This window comes from Physella acuta, unplaced genomic scaffold (genome assembly GCF_028476545.2).
Source record: "Physella acuta isolate Inbredline_101_S28 unplaced genomic scaffold, ASM2847654v3 ptg000048l, whole genome shotgun sequence".
Lineage (NCBI taxonomy): Eukaryota > Metazoa > Mollusca > Gastropoda > Physidae > Physella > Physella acuta.
The window spans coordinates 666811-682674 of NW_026731568.1; the positions used below are offsets into that span (position 1 = coordinate 666811).

General features: G+C 34.2%; 1 protein-coding gene and 1 long non-coding RNA gene across 2 annotated transcripts; both read right to left on the reverse strand.

Moving 5' to 3' along the window:
• LOC131944740 (uncharacterized) lies at nt 1-2435 on the reverse strand. The gene is made up of 4 exons (XR_009387071.1): nt 2171-2435; nt 1601-1859; nt 962-1153; nt 1-802 (listed from the first exon to the last, which is right to left on the reverse strand). It is a non-coding gene; the product is annotated as an uncharacterized LOC131944740 (long non-coding RNA).
• A 4201-nt stretch (nt 2436-6636) lies between these two features.
• LOC131944733 (uncharacterized) lies at nt 6637-11766 on the reverse strand. The gene is made up of 7 exons (XM_059305534.1): nt 11645-11766; nt 10093-10289; nt 9731-9953; nt 9164-9276; nt 8764-9028; nt 8224-8355; nt 6637-7616 (listed from the first exon to the last, which is right to left on the reverse strand). Exons 1-7 carry the CDS (start codon nt 11694-11696, stop codon nt 7042-7044), a joined length of 1557 nt encoding a protein of 518 aa, XP_059161517.1. The 5' UTR covers nt 11697-11766; the 3' UTR covers nt 6637-7041.
• Between the last annotated feature and the right edge of the window lie 4098 nt (nt 11767-15864).

Here is a 15864-nt window from a genome sequence, read left to right on the forward strand (position 1 = left end):
AAAAAATAGCACAAATTACTTTTAAAAAATAAAATAATATCATTGAGCATTAAAGTCTCTTAATCAGTGGGGGCATTTAATATAGTGATGTGTTGACTAATAATATTAAATTATTTCTTTGCTTTGTCACTAAAATCGTTCAACGTGTAGTAAAGCACATAGCGTGTTTACCATTAACTATCTTATATATTATTTTTCCAAACAAGGATAACAGTAACAAATATATAGGCCTATAATTCACGGGAAACAGGTACTCAGGGCTAGTTCAATATACAACTCGTTAATCAACAAATACGTCAGAAAAGAAATAAAAACTTTTTATATTTATTCGTTGAATTAAAAATATTTCAGATGTGGCCAGGACTATTTACACCGTCTGAAATATGCCCCAAAGCAAAGATTTCAATCCCATAGTATAGGAGTTCCCGGAACTATCTTTAACAATAAATTTAAACAACAAGGATATGTAAATGAAATTATATTTGGATTTCTTATAAAAGTGTAGCGTTCAGGGAAATATATTTGGGGCAAGCGACTATCCCGCTATTCGGGATAATCGAAATTTAATTGGCCTACAGAGTAACAGATATAAAATGTAGGCAAGTCATAATTACAAATATAACCAAAAAATGTGCTAACCTTAAAAAACAAAGATAAATGAGCGTGTAAATCTAAAAAAAAATTGAAAAAATAGCGGTTCATGAAACAGTTGTATTCATAGTTGCTTGATCAACATAAGGATATAAGTTGTGTCCCCTTCTATAAAAATCTGATGTTGTTTCAATACAATGAGATGTAGTCACTGAAATATTATTGTTTTATATATTATTGAACAGGAATGACATAAAAATAATTATGCCTCAATGTAAGCAAAAAAAAGCATTCATTACCTAATTAAGTTTTTAATCTATTAACAAGTAATCGATAACTAAATTAAAAGCGTATACAGAACGAAAATTACGTTTTAATGGCTCCTATTTGACGGACGCTTGTCCCTCTTGTTACATCGTGTCCTAATTGTGTAAAATCTCACAGGTTTCCCACCAAATGTATAAAGTCTCACAGGTTTTCCACCACACTTGACCTCTCATAGGTTTCCCACCTAAATTGTGACCTCTCACCGGTTTCATCGTAACACTGGCTGCTGTTTGTGCTGGAATTATCGCAATTAAATCGTTGAACTTTGATTTACACGTATTCAGCATTTTTTTAGGTTACAAAATATACAAATCAATGAATAAAACAAACTAATAAAAAATCTCACAGCAGTCAAAGAAAATGTGAGGCACAGGAGACTTTTAACGTATTTACGGGGAAGGAGTGAATCAGATAAGGTTTATTCGCAAACAATTGAAATGTAACGTATAACGTTTTAGTTAGCCTCATTGTAGACCCATTTTCATTAGCTTAATATATATATATATATATATATATATATATATATATATATATATATATATATATATATATATATATATATATATATATATATATATATATATATATATATATATATATATATATATATATACGTGTGTGTATGTGTGTGTGTAATTACTCTATTTTTTAAAATAGTTTTAACGAAAAAACGGAGTTTTACCCTGTTTAGTCTACATCGTCATATTCCTAACAGTTGTGTCTCTGTTGTTTTCTGTAGCCACACATACCTACATGTAGCCATCTTACTTGTCTTGAAACTTCAGTGTTGACGTATGACGGTACTGGACACATGTTTTCCAAGAACTGACCAGCACAGGTTCATCAACTGATATAGCGTTTTGTACAGGATATGATGTGAAACTGTTGACGTCAGAGCTAGAAGGGCCGTACTTCTAGGTGAAGGTTAGTTGTTTCGGACCCTGTTTTAATATTAGTTCATAATTTGAAAGTTTAAAATAGATTAATACCCAACTTAAGAAAATAGGAATGAAAATTTTCAACTCACATTAACTCAACAAATTAAATTAACATTAGACCCTATAAAATTGACTGACTCGTATGGATCCAGTCCTTCTTATCTGCTCGCGCTTTAAAAAGCATTAATATAATTAAATTACATTAAATTAAATTACAAGTCTTAATTAAAATCCAAATGTCGAATTTTTAAAAAATCTAAACCATACTCATAAATTATTATTCACATTACATCTAATGCTGCGAAGTAACTTACTTATGCTGGAGACATTTTGATAGTGAACTGTTGGTAATAATTCCTCGCTGAGCTAATGTAGGTAGCATTACAGAAATACAAGCCAGCATCTGTACATCTAGCATCATAGACCACCATTTCTATTTTCATCGTGTTCCTGTTGTTTGGTGTATCTGATGTTCCTTGTTGACTTCCACTAAAGTTAAAAGTCCAATTTCTGGCGGGTGATGACTGTGGTAGGAGCTGTTAAAAATTAATATTTTTTTTCTATAAAATAAAAACTAAAGCAACCTTTAATGATATTTAATTTAAAAAGTAATTGAAAAAACAGTTTTTGTGTTCATTAAAGATTTGTCAAACGTATATGTGAACGTCTGATAAAAGAATAGGGGTATAACAGGACATATTATATGATGAACTAATTTTTTTTGTGTTCAATACAAGCAAAGCTAGATCATGAATTAAATATTTTAAAATACCGTACATCATAGTATACTGAATTACTGTGTAGAAACACGTATAAAGGCAATTCTGCTTACAGTAGAATTGTATGGTGGGGGAAACAGCCTGTATCTCGCATAAGTTGTTGGTGATGCTGTCCATGCAGTCCACCCTATGAACAGTCCTGCTACAGTTAAAACATTTGTTGGTCAAAGATACGCTCGTTGTAGCGGTTGTTGGTACATCAGCATGTAGCGCGTCACTTGTCACAGTAAACGTTCCTCCCTCCTCTATCACATTCGTCCTGACAAATTTTGACCAAAAACTGAGACATCAAAACTAACAAACACGTCGAATATTTCTGTTAGATCGGGCCAGCAACTGTTAGCGCGTCAAGTTAAGGTGAGGTTAGCTGTCGCCTGGCCTTACTCTGGTCTATGTGTAAAAAAAACCACGTCTATAATTATATTTTAAGTAATAAAATAAATCTTTATACTACTAAAACTCAAGTTTATTTACATGTTTGAATATTTATTTTTTGTTTGTTTGTCTTATTTACTATTGTAAATGGTTCTACTCATCGTGAAGAGCTGTAAAATAGTATGTAGGTAGAGAACAATTTTTGTTTTAAGACAGATTGTTAATCACACATTTATTTAAAGACGTTAATTAATTTATTGATTTATTCATAGGTAGATTAACCACATTTTTTTAAAAGATTAGAAAAACCACTAGACTCGACGGAAACCGTGACGTCACAGTTTTTTGTTTACTTTTTAGTACAATAAAATGGCGGCTTCCATTATAGGCCTATTCAAAAGTTTAACGCGTTCTAAATCTAATTTTCTGTCGGCCATAACTTTAACAATACGTCCGTTTGCTGTTTTTATTACGTTCAAACACTTATATAAATTTTCAACTGCCTTTTTCATTTAGTTTTACAATAAATTTCTCTAGCTCTACAATCTGTGCAAGAAAGTTATTTATAGATCTAAAAATATAATGTGGCCAAGCAAGTTATTTATAGATCTAGATCTAGACTCTAGGTGAAACAAAATATTAATTAGATACATACCAAAGATTAATTAGATAAAAATACAATCAATTTTATAATCATAATACATTTTTAGTCCTTAAATACTTGATATAAATCTTTGTGATTTATCTATCTAGATCTAGATTTATCTAGCTAGAATAGGTCTAATGATTAGATCTAGATTCTAGATCTAGAACTTCTAGATCTAGCAAGAGTTACGCAAATACTAGACTTAAGCAAACGAGTCGTAGAATCTAGATAATTCTATCTAGATCTAGATAATTTCAGACCTTCATTATTTTATATTAATCTTTGTTTGGCTAATTAAAGATAAAATTTAATTTGAAAGTTACTACTACTAGACTTAGATTTAGATCTATGCGCGTAAATCAAGTTGCATAAGGAGACTCAAAGTATTAAAGTATAGTATAAAACGTCATCTGTGACGTCAGAGTTCAATAGCTAAGTTGGCGGGATACAGGGCAGGTGAAGTAGAGTTAATCTGTTTGTTTGTCCTAAGCATATGAAGGGATAGTGTGGTCAGAGACATGCTCGGCTGGGATCGTTTTTTTAAACGATAAAAACATGTTGTCTGAGACTTGGCGGGACACAGGGCAGGTGGATTAGGGTTGAGTAAGTCACCTGTGACGTCAGCATATGAAGGGATAGTCCGAAATCGGTGTTTTCGGTGTTTTTAAAAGATAAAAAACATATTTTTGAATGTGGGGTCTGTTTTTTTGTGACGATAAGTGACACTGCAGTAGCGTAGCGAGGGGGGGGGGCGGGGGACATATGTCACCGGGCGCCGACCTTAGGGGGCGCCAAAATGGGTTGGAAAAATAAATTGAAAGGTTGAGGGGGATCGAAAGTTTGAGGGGGGGGGTGCAAATCGAAAGTTTGAGGGGGGGGGGGTGCATATCGAAATCTTGCCGGTGGGGCGGGGGGCGGGGTTCAAATCGAAAAGTTTGTCCCCGGGCGCCGAAAAGGGTCGCTACGCCTCTGAGTGACAGACGTGATATCATTTATGGATGACCACCCCCCCCCCCGAAACCCACAGTTATCTAACTAGATAACGGGTAGTCTAGCTTAATCTAATGTTTGGTGAAACAAAGAGATAACGATCAAGGTGTTTTAACCATAATTTCAGTTAATTTGTTTCTTTTTTTTTCTTATTTTTAATAATGTTAGGAATGTAATTTGTCTATGTGACAGTAAAATAAATTGTAAAGTTCTAAGTAATAATAAAAGTGAGGAATGTCAATCAATAATAATAACAAAATGTCGCCCAATTCTTGCTGTAACAAACGTATATATTTATATATGGGGTCATCCATAAATGACGTCACACTCGTAGGGGGGAGGGGGGGTCCGTAATTTTGTGACGATGTGTGATGAGGGGGAGGGGGGGGGGGGGGTCAGATGTTGCGACGTCACATTTTTGCATTATAAAAAAGCAATGTTAGAAAACGAATTTCAGACGTTATTTCGCGTTTTAGATAACTTTTTTAATAAATTGTAATAGTTTAGACAAGATTTTGGAAAAATATCGATGTTTTTAAAAAATTCAACTGCAATTTTGAGGGGGTTGTAGGTTGAGGTGTGACGTCATTTTAGGGGGGGGTCTGGCTTTTTGTGACGACGTGTGACGGAGGGGAGGGGGGAGGTAAAAATCGTCAAAAAACAGCGTGACGTCATTTATGGATGACCCCTATGTGTGTTTGTGTGTGTTTGTGTGTATTTGGTTTTTATTGGATCTTAACGTCACATCTACACACCTGACCTACATGCTTTTAAAAAAATAATATTTTTTTTCGTGGTTAAATTTTATATCCGTGTTTAAGATTTGACGAAATAAAAATTATCGACGTTGTAACTTTTAAATTAGCAGGGTATTTTTTCAAGTTTTAAACATTTTCGTACGCGTGTAACGATTTTTTTAAGTATTTAAAATTAAAGCTTACAGCGTGATAGTTAGCTAACATAATTTTCGCATGAACTCATTTTGGTCTTTTTTTTTAATTTTTGTAATGACGCTTTTGAAATTAAAAACACTCACCTGTATAAGAGTTCGATATCACGAAAAGGCAAAAGGTAGAAAATAAAAAAAAAAACATGGTGAACGTATTAACCGAACTGGTTTAGCTGTCGACATGGTGTGTTGTGACAATTCCAGAATCCGCTCATGCGTGTCCTGGTTTCTAGGTTAGACCTGATGACACATCGAATCGACGGAAACAACTGAAACTTGTCTGATGAGATAGACTAGAGATGTGTAGCAAAACCAGACGTGATCTACATGTTATGATAAACATACATGCTATGTATGCAACAATTTCAACTCAAATCTATAATACCTAATACATAATATGTAAAAAAAATGTCACGCGATGTATATGCAAATAAAGGACTCGAATAAACTTTAATTTGAGAAAGGTTTGGATTCTTAAAACGGAAATGTGTAGTGGATTAACGGCTCGATTTCCAATTAGCTGAGCTTATGAAACTCGGGCAGAACCAAATAAACGAAAATATTTAGTCTGGTAAAATGTTGTGGTTTAATATCCATGTTACTCAGAATCCAGACAGTGATCTTAAAAAGCCAACTATAAACCCATCAGTGTCTTGTTTCAGTAAAACATAACATGACCAAAGCGTAGAAGATCCTTTGTCACCATCCTTGTCTGTATATTTTACTTTTAAACTAGGGGAATGTACTCTGTGAAATCCAATGCTTTAAGCAGCCCATCTTGAAAATGTCCAGATAGGATTTAGATTAACCAGATGTCGACTCTCACAGAAGTGAATCACCTTCAACAGATATAGTTTGTTGTTTGTTGTTTTTTTTATTTAGAAAATAGGCATACTTTAAATAGGGTTTTTTTTAATGTCCTTAATAAAAAATTGTTATTGTTTTTTTTTAATAATGATCATGAATTCAAGTAAAACAACAAAAACATTTAAATGAAATAACTGATTAAAATTAAATATAGACATTTTGAGTTACATTTTTGCATTGAGTCAATAAAACACAATTGTTTTCTTTAAAATGAAAATTTTGAATATACAGATTGCAGGATATTTACTTGAGGCTTTTTTATTCCAAATAATTAATTGTTTTTGACACAATAAATGAGTGATTAACATGGTAGATAATTGCTGAAACTTACAAAAACAATAGTTTGTTATATTATTATGAGTCAGAATCTTCTACTTCGTTCTTCGTCAACTGATTATGCGATATTAATTCCGATTTCAGCCTTCTTTTTTTTTTAAGTTTGGTTCCATAGCCTTTGTCCAACCAAGAACAAACAACAAGGCAGCAGTTGCTTGATTTTGGAGCTGTCTTTCCTAAAGAGCCTCATCTGCCCGAGGATTTGAACTCGAGTCGTTTCGGTTTAGCAACCTTGAGCTTAAATTAAGCATTTGAATATTGATGACCAGACGCAAGGTCATCAAGTGTGTCATAGATATCTAGGTCGGTGTTGAACTCATTTTTTGGTAGAAAATAGTTTTGACTGTCTTTGTTAACATTCGATGCTAAGGGGATCAAATAGTTTTGACTGTCTTTGTTAACATTCGATGCTGATGGGATCAAATAGTTTTGACTGTCTATGTTAACATTCGATGCTAATGGGATCAAATAGTTTTCACTGTCTTTGTTAACATTCGATGCTGAGTTTTGAGGAGCATTGTTTACATTCATCGTACGATTGTGTCGACCTGTTGTCGTGTTCTGGTAATTCTGATCACCAGCCACACGTTGTATGCTGTAGTGAGGGTCGTCAATAGAGCTGTAATAGTTCGGGGCAATCTGATCTATTACAGGTGTTGGGTAGGTAGCATCTGGTAGAGCGTTGTGTCTTGCTGTCTCTCTTACATCGATAGCCTGTAGATAGCCGTCGCTATCAGGTGGTGTAGGTAAAGTCCTTCTGGTGGTTGTTGTAGTAGGCTTGGGTTCACTTGCTTTCTTTGTGACACGATTTGGACACCCTAAACGTTATTCACAGATTAATAGGCAATTTATGTATCTATGTGATTGTTTGTCTGTGTGTATCTGTGTCTGTATGTCTGTGTGTCTATGTGTCTGTGTGTCTGTGTGTCTGTGACTGTGTCTGTACATGTGTACGTGTACGTGACGTGTACGTGTACGTGAAAGTGTATGTGTACGTGTACGTGTAGGTGTTAGTGTAGGTGTAGGTGTAGGTGTAGGTGTAGGTGTAGGTGTAGGTGTAGGTGTAGGTGTAGGTGTAGGTGTAGGTGTAGGTGTAGGTGTAGGTGTAGGTGTAGGTGTAGGTGTAGGTGTAGGTGTAGGTGTAGGTGTAGGTGTAGGTGTAGGTGTAGGTGTAGGTGTAGGTGTAGGTGTAGGTGTAGGTGTAGGTGTAGGTGTAGGTGTAGGTGTAGGTGTAGGTGTAGGTGTAGGTGTAGGTGTAGGTGTAGGTGTAGGTGTAGATGTAGGTGTAGGTGTAGGTGTAGGTGTAGGTGTAGGTGTAGGTGTAGTTGTAGGTGTAGGTGTAGGTGTAGGTGTAGGTGTAGATGCATGTGCATGTGCATGTACATGTGCATGTACATGTGCATGTGTATAAACAACCCGACCAACCTTTTCTCAAATTAACAACTACCACACCAACAACAGCTCCTACAACAACTACAGCAACAATTGGAAGAACGGAGTACAAGACGTTGACGCCATTCTTGTTGTTTTCTGATTCTGTACTTGGTGGCGCTGTGACTGAGGAATTAGTAAAAAGTATGCTAATCTGCCGTAAATTTAAGCAACGAAATATTCTCTTCTTTTAGTAGAGATTTGTATTGAACGATTTTATGCAGAAACTATTGTCAAAACATAATAAAATACATTGTTATGAAAAGCTTATGAAAATATTATTTTTCCAACAAAGTTATTCTACATAATATATGTTTTTAAAGTTGTTGCTTACCTTTTAACAACAACAGTCGTATACTATACAGTATAAACTGTTCTTTAAAATTAGATTGAAGGGTATTGGAAATTAAAATTATGTTAGTAAAAATTTTAGTAATTTGTTTACATAATTTAGTATAACGTGTATATATTTTGTAGAAAAACTGGTAACGTATTCAGTTGAAATAAACACAGACCCAAACACCCTAAATTCACCTTGTTGAGTGTATATAATTATGTTCCCAACAATTGTGTCTTCATTGTTTTCTGTAGCCACACACACATACATGTAGCCATCATACATGTCTTCTGTTTGAAACTTCAGTGTTGACGTATGACCGTACTGGACACAGGTTGTCCCAGAACTGATTTGAACAGGTTCATCGACTGATATAGCGTTTTGTACAGGATATGACGTGAAACTGTTGACGTCAGAGCGAGAAGGGCCGTACTTCCAGGTGAAGGTTAAAGCTTTTGGTCCCTGTTTTTTGACAAGTGTTTACAAACTAATTGTAAGTAATACAATCAGTAAAACAATGCTGCTTCAAAACTGAAACTACATATTAATATACCTAAAAACGATTCTAGTTCAAAAGTAAGTTCAAATCCAACTTACGTAAACCCTACAGGTCAAAGCAACATTAGACCCTGCAGGATTGACTGACTGGTAAGGACCCAGTCCCTCAGAATACTGGGGGTCTAAAGTCAGGGACATAGGAACTACCCGGGCTATGTGTAGAAAGTATTTTACATAAAAATATATCCATAATATTAACAGCATTATCTTTTTAATTAAGATACAAATTTAAAATAATTGGAAAAATAGATATATAATGTTTTTTGTGAGAAATTGAAAAAAATAAAGTTAAAACTTGTGTAATAATATCGGGACAGTGGCGTAGCGACCCTTCGCCCTCGATTTGCACCCCCCCCCCCTCGAACTTTTGATTTGCACCACCCCCTCTCAAGCTTTCAATTTGTTTTTCCAACCCATTTTGGCGCCCCCCCCCCCCTAATTTCGGTGCCCGGGTACATATGTCCCCCCGCCCCCCCCCCCCCCTCGCTACGCCACTGTATCGGGTGGTGGGGGGTCTGTAAAAATATAACTGCACAGAGCTGTTTATTAATTTTATAACAAGTAAATTTTCTAACAAATATGTCTCTAGAATCTAAACCAACTAACTGATGCCTGTCACAGTTTGATACTGCGCTGTTGGTGTTGCCTCTCCCACTGTATTTAAGTAAGTAGCGTTACAGAAATACAAGCCAGCATCTGTACATCTAGCATCATAGACCACCATTTCTATTTTCATCGTGTTCCTGTTGTTTGGTGTGGCAGATATTTCGCGTTGGCTTCCAGTGAAGTTAAAAGTCCAATTTCTGGCGGGTGATGTTTGTGGTGGAGACTGATGAAAAAAATGAAACAATTAAATTATAACCATTTTTTAATGATAAAGTGCATGCATAATTAAGAGAACGTCTAAAAACCACAAAGCACACAATGAACTGTAATAAGAGCTAGGTTCGATAGACAATAGCTCTCACATTAGAATTATAAGGAGATGGAAACAGCCTGTATCTCGCAAAAGTTGTTGGTACTGCTGTCCCAGCTGTCCATCCTATGACCAAGGACACAACAGTTGTAGCAGTTGTTGGTACACCAGCACGTGATGCGTCACATGTCACAGTAAAAGTCCCTCCCTCCTTTATCACACTTGCGCTGACCAATGTCTGACCATTTACTACAATGGAGAAATAATAATAATAATAATAATAATAATAATAATAATAATAATAATAATAATAATAATAATAATAATAATAATAATAATAATAATAATAATAATAATAATAATAATAATAATAATAATAATAATAATAATAATAATAATAATAATAATAATAATAATAATAATAATAATAATAATAATAATAATAATAATAATAATAATAATAATAATAATAATAATAATAATAATAATAATAATAATAATAATAATAATAATAATAATAATAATAATAATAATAATAATAATAAGTAAAACTTGAGTACCGCTCAAGAGACAACCAAGAAAAAAATCACTTGTTTCATTGAAGTTTAGATACATAAAATTATGATTATAATAGTGACAGATCTTCAGGTACCCTTTTTTAAAGTGCAACGATCCATGACAACTAGAGATACCGCATCGGGTAACACCCGTCCTAGTGGTGCCACAGAAAGTAATGAAGGCGAGGCCAGTTGTTTGTTTTCTTTAATAGCTAACTCTTTTTAGACAAAGACAACGCTACATTTAGAATGTGAAACTGAATATTGTTCTAAGATAACATGGTTTGTGTGACTAAAATCGTTGAAGTAGTAATTACAAAAGAATGTTCAATAGCAGGTGTGGCCATTTTTAAGAGAGATAGTTGGTCTTGTCAGCTTTGTAACAAGCCTCGTTTGATGTACGATTTTAAAGATAAATTTATTAGCATATAACAGTGTGACCTATGTTCCACAGCAAAGGAAGAAAAAATATTCTTAAGAGCATCTTGTGTTTTTATCTAACCTGTAGGGCCTTAATGTTTAGTACTTCCTGGTCCAATGTTAACAAGATTTGTTGTTTTTTTTTCTGATTTTTAATACCAAATTTTAAATATATTTTTAACATTTGTTTCTTTATTACGTGGTTTTATAACTAATACTAATATATTTGTAAAACCAGAATGTGTAAGTTAATAAATAAGTACATGTCTTAAGTGCTAAATACTTCGTCTTAGTGGGACGGGGCAGTCGAAAAGTAGAGCATACAACTGGTAACCTATTAGGCCGTAATGTTTACACTATATTACTACCTGGTTGAAAGGTAGCATGAATTATTTTTATTGTTCTACCACACAATATTTTTAAAAAACATTCGGGTATAATTGATTCAAGTTTAAAGTACCAAAATAACCAAAAAAATAAAAACTTGTATTTAACGTTATATAACTAAAGCAATCTAATGCCAACGTTAGTAAGCTCATAAATAACTGCTTTTTTAAATACTTAGTATTAGATTTCAAAGTACATTTTTATTATTTAGATCTTTAATTAAACGCCGTTAAACTTTACCTGCAATCGATTTCCATAAGAAGAAAAAACCAAAAACAAAATTACACAACATGTTTTGGAAAGTATTTCACTCAAGTCCACTGTGTGTGCAGTCAACTGGGCCTGTCGTGTGTCGCCCTCAAATGGTGGGTGACTCGACTGGTTTATGGGGTATAACCTGAGCTTTAGGATACATAAAACCAGGCTGGTGGGTGAAAATGTCTGATGTAACACAGCAGGTAGATGTTAGAGGCTTGACACACAACAGGGTAGATGTAAATAGTTTAGTGAGAGTATCTGCATTATTTCATAAGGGAACTAACTTGTCTTGTTTATTAAGGGAACTAACTTGTCTTCATTTCCAATGCCCAAACTTAAGGAAACTCAAAAATGAGGCCCTGTGATAAAATTAATTAACCAAGTTAACTCCACAAGTACGTGTAAATTTGCGGCACAAAAATGCTAATGACATGTACAGTGAAACAAAGAGAAAGTGCTAGTCAGGACCTGGTCAGTCTAAAGAAAGAGCTCGAGTCACAGGTTCCCCTCCCACCTCATAATATATACATTGATCTTTGTGTTTCGCGTGGTGTCTGATAATAATTCTTAGTGGTCATCTGGACCACGCATGTTGGCCCAGGCACGTGGTACTTGGCTGCTAAGTCAGGTGACCACCGGCCAGTCAGCTAATATAAGAGGAAAGTCTGGTGGAGGCAAGAGAGCAGGGGCGGTAACAATGTTCAGGTCTACCTGGTTCTTGCCACATATAAGGCTTAAATACACCAGACACACACTCAGACAGGATGACTTAATAAACAGACGTAAATATACTTGTATACGCAGCAGGATATTAAACAAACCGACCCCCCCACCCCCAGTCAATTACACCATTAAGATTTTTTTTCATTACCCCTACCTGTCTTTACCTTTCCCACTTATCATTCCCCCCAACCCTTTCAATGACCTTTTTATACTAATAACTCCACAGGTTTCTCTCTCCTCTTAACTGCTTTCTAGCTCTCTACGCTTGACAGCGCATGAATGTCCCTGAACATTACTGGTGCGCTGAATAAACTGGTGTACACCTTCAGGTATATGTTGTGTTGTATCAGTTTCATTTCCTCCTCCCCCCCCCCCCCCACTACAGGTACTAAATCTCAGTTAAATGTTGTGTTGCCTTCTATCACAGTTTCAACCCCCCCCCCCTCTCTCTACTACAGGCACTAACCTTCAGTAGGCGTAACCTCAACCACGTACCTACAGCAAAAGTGTTACAAAAAAACGAAATACATTTTTAAGTAAAATATCAACACGATTGTAATTATGGCAGTTTTACCCCCCATTATTAATATTTTTAACATAAAAATCTATCAACACGATTGTAATTATGGCAGTTCTACCCCCATTATTAATATTTTTAACATAAGAATCTATCAACACGTTTGTAATTTTGGCAGTTGTACCACCATTATTAATATTTTTAACATAAGAATCTATCAACACCTTTGTAATTATGACAGTTCTACCCCCATTATTAATATTTTAACATAAGAATTTATCAACACGTTTGTAATTATGTCAGTTCTACCCCCATTATTAATATTTTTAACATAAGAATTTATCAACACGTTTGTAATTATGGCAGTTCTACTCCCATTATTAATATTTTTAACATAAGAATCTATCAACACTTTTGTAATTATGGCAGTTCTACCCCCAGTCTTGATCAGTTCAAAAGGTTATTGAACCTAGCCGTGAAGTTAAGTGAAATATAAAATTGTGTTTTAATAAAATATTCAGCGTAGGGCTCATCAAAACCATAAGATTACGTACATATTTTATAGACCTATTTTTTTAAATTAAAGAGACAAGGGTTGTTTTTTTTCTTTTTAATCATTTTCGGTGCATTTAATATCTTTTTATTATAAAGGTTTTTTTTTTATTTTTTTTTGTTTAACTAAAGTTTGAATCTTTATTCTACAAATTTTAACGTATAGTGTTAGGTTTGTCGACTTTAAATAATTATTTGTTTCATGTAGAAATAATTAAAGGGTTGTGTTCTTTTGAGTGTTGATACCACTAAAATACAATAAAGAAAAATAATGATGGTTTAACTTAATTTTTTTTTACCTTTATAATAACGGTAATAACAGTAGGCACGGAGGCCTTTGTTTCACATTGACCTTTTATTTTATTTTTAAAACAAAACGTAATAACATTTTAATAATAATTGCAAGTCATATAATCTATAATGTATGTCTACAAAATCAGCAGCCAGTGACCAGACAAAATTGAATGTTATGGTTGATGCCCCACAAGGAATAGAGAGGATTGAGTAAAGTAATTTAAGTCATCTCATACACATGAGTCAAATTTAGGAGTCAAATATGCATTTGCTGTGTCGTTGTACGCTGTTTCTTCTGGTGTATCGTACACGTTTGTGTACTTGTTCAGTTCCTTCGTAGGAATACATTTGTTTTGTCTATCCGTGTTTAAAGTTGGTTGTGAATTTCGTGGCAAATTGTTGTAATGTATTGTTTGATTCTGTTGAAGACCATGGTCACCATCAACGCTGTCATTGGTGTAGTGATGGTCATCAATAGAGCTGTAGTGGTTTGTTTCACTCTGAACATTTTGGACATTCGGCTCTTTGGCAGATGTTGGATCTGTAGCACCATATGGGGCATCGTTTCCTGCTGTCTCTATCACCTGTACATAGCCCCCGCTGGCGTCATTAACCTGCACGTATCCATCGTTATCAGGTGGTGTAGGTAAAGTCCTTCTGGTGGTTGTTGTGACAGGCTTGGGTTCAGTTGGCTTCTTCGTGACTCGATTTGGACACCCTAAAGTTGTTTTGTAGATAAAGAAACAATTTAGTAATTTTCTTCGTAAATTATCGTGTGCTTTTTTATTTAAAGTAAAAATAATTACGAGGCTGATATCTAACTTTGATTGAATGAATAAAATAAATACATATTATCAAACAAGTCATATGTACGTATATTATCAAAACAAAACGACCAACCTTTTCTAAAGTAAACCACAAGTACAACAACACCTACACCGACAACAAAAACCACTGGAAGAATGTAGTACAACACTTTCACATCATTGTTGTTATCTAAGTAATGAGGAGAAATTTGCTCATTATTGTAGCAAAACAACTTACAAGAGACATTTCAACATTTTTTCATCAAAATAATTTTTTTCTGTCATAACAACAATTATGTGTATGTGATTTGTATGTTTGATAAATAAGTATAAATCCTATTTAGTTGAACTAAAAAAATGCACCAAAACACACACAAATTATAAACACTAACCCACCTTAAGGCTTATATTGTTTATGGATGTTTCCAAATTCTATTGAACAAATAGAACTTGAAAACGTGGTTGTTGAGCCAGAAAAGAAAACTTGTATTAATTTCTGAGGTCTTACACGTTAAATCAAATACGCTGTATCAGTTAAGATATACATTTCGAGGTGAGACGTATATTTGGGGTAAATCTAACACACAGTGGATATTTTATAAAACAAATACTCGTCAGTAAACTTAATTCTCATTGTTACTAGATATATGTGCAGCTTATCGCCGCTCACACTATTGTTACAGTGATTTTAAAATACGTTGGGCTAATGAACAGTTCCACATTTCGATTTTTTGTGTACTAAGATTTAACGAACCAATCAGTACCTGGTGTATATTCTTCTGGGACCGGAGATTGTGTAACTGTGAAAAATTAATTATTTAATCAATATGTATATCAAACGTTTAAACACATAAAGCATTAAAAAATAACTTCTTAAAAATTTCAAAGTTTTAAGTATCGCATAGCTCATCATCATAATCGAGGTGCTATTTTTCTAATGACAAATTAAGTTGCTAAATTTTAATAGCTTTGAAGATTTAAGGAAAATATTTATTTGTTAAATTTAATTTTAAAACGACAAAATAGCACAAATATCTAGCTATAATACATTTTTTTCTGGTTAAGTCTCAAACGTTCGAGTTATGCTTTTTTTTGCACGGATACATTTTGTACTGACTCCCGAACAAATAACTTTGATCACCTAGTTTACTGTATATCGTGATGTTCCCAACAATTGTGTCTATGTTGTTTTCTGTAGCCACACACACATACATGTAGCCATCATTCATATCTTCTGTTTGAAACTTCAGTGTTGACGTATGACGGTACTGGACACAGGTTGTCCCAGAACTGACCAGCACAGGTTCATC

What these genes read in the sequence shown, in the direction of transcription:
- LOC131944733 (XM_059305534.1), bottom strand. Translation starts at nt 11,696, where the DNA reads ATGTTGTGTAATTTTGTTTTTGGTTTTTTCTTCTTATGGAAATCGATT. An exon ending in AATTATATACACTCAACAAG is followed by an intron (nt 8,356 to 8,763) that starts GTGAATTTAGGG and finishes CTAATTCCTCAG; the next exon opens with TCACAGCGCCACCAAGTACA. An exon ending in AGTTGTTAATTTGAGAAAAG is followed by an intron (nt 7,617 to 8,223) that starts GTTGGTCGGGTT and finishes AATAACGTTTAG; the next exon opens with GGTGTCCAAATCGTGTCACA.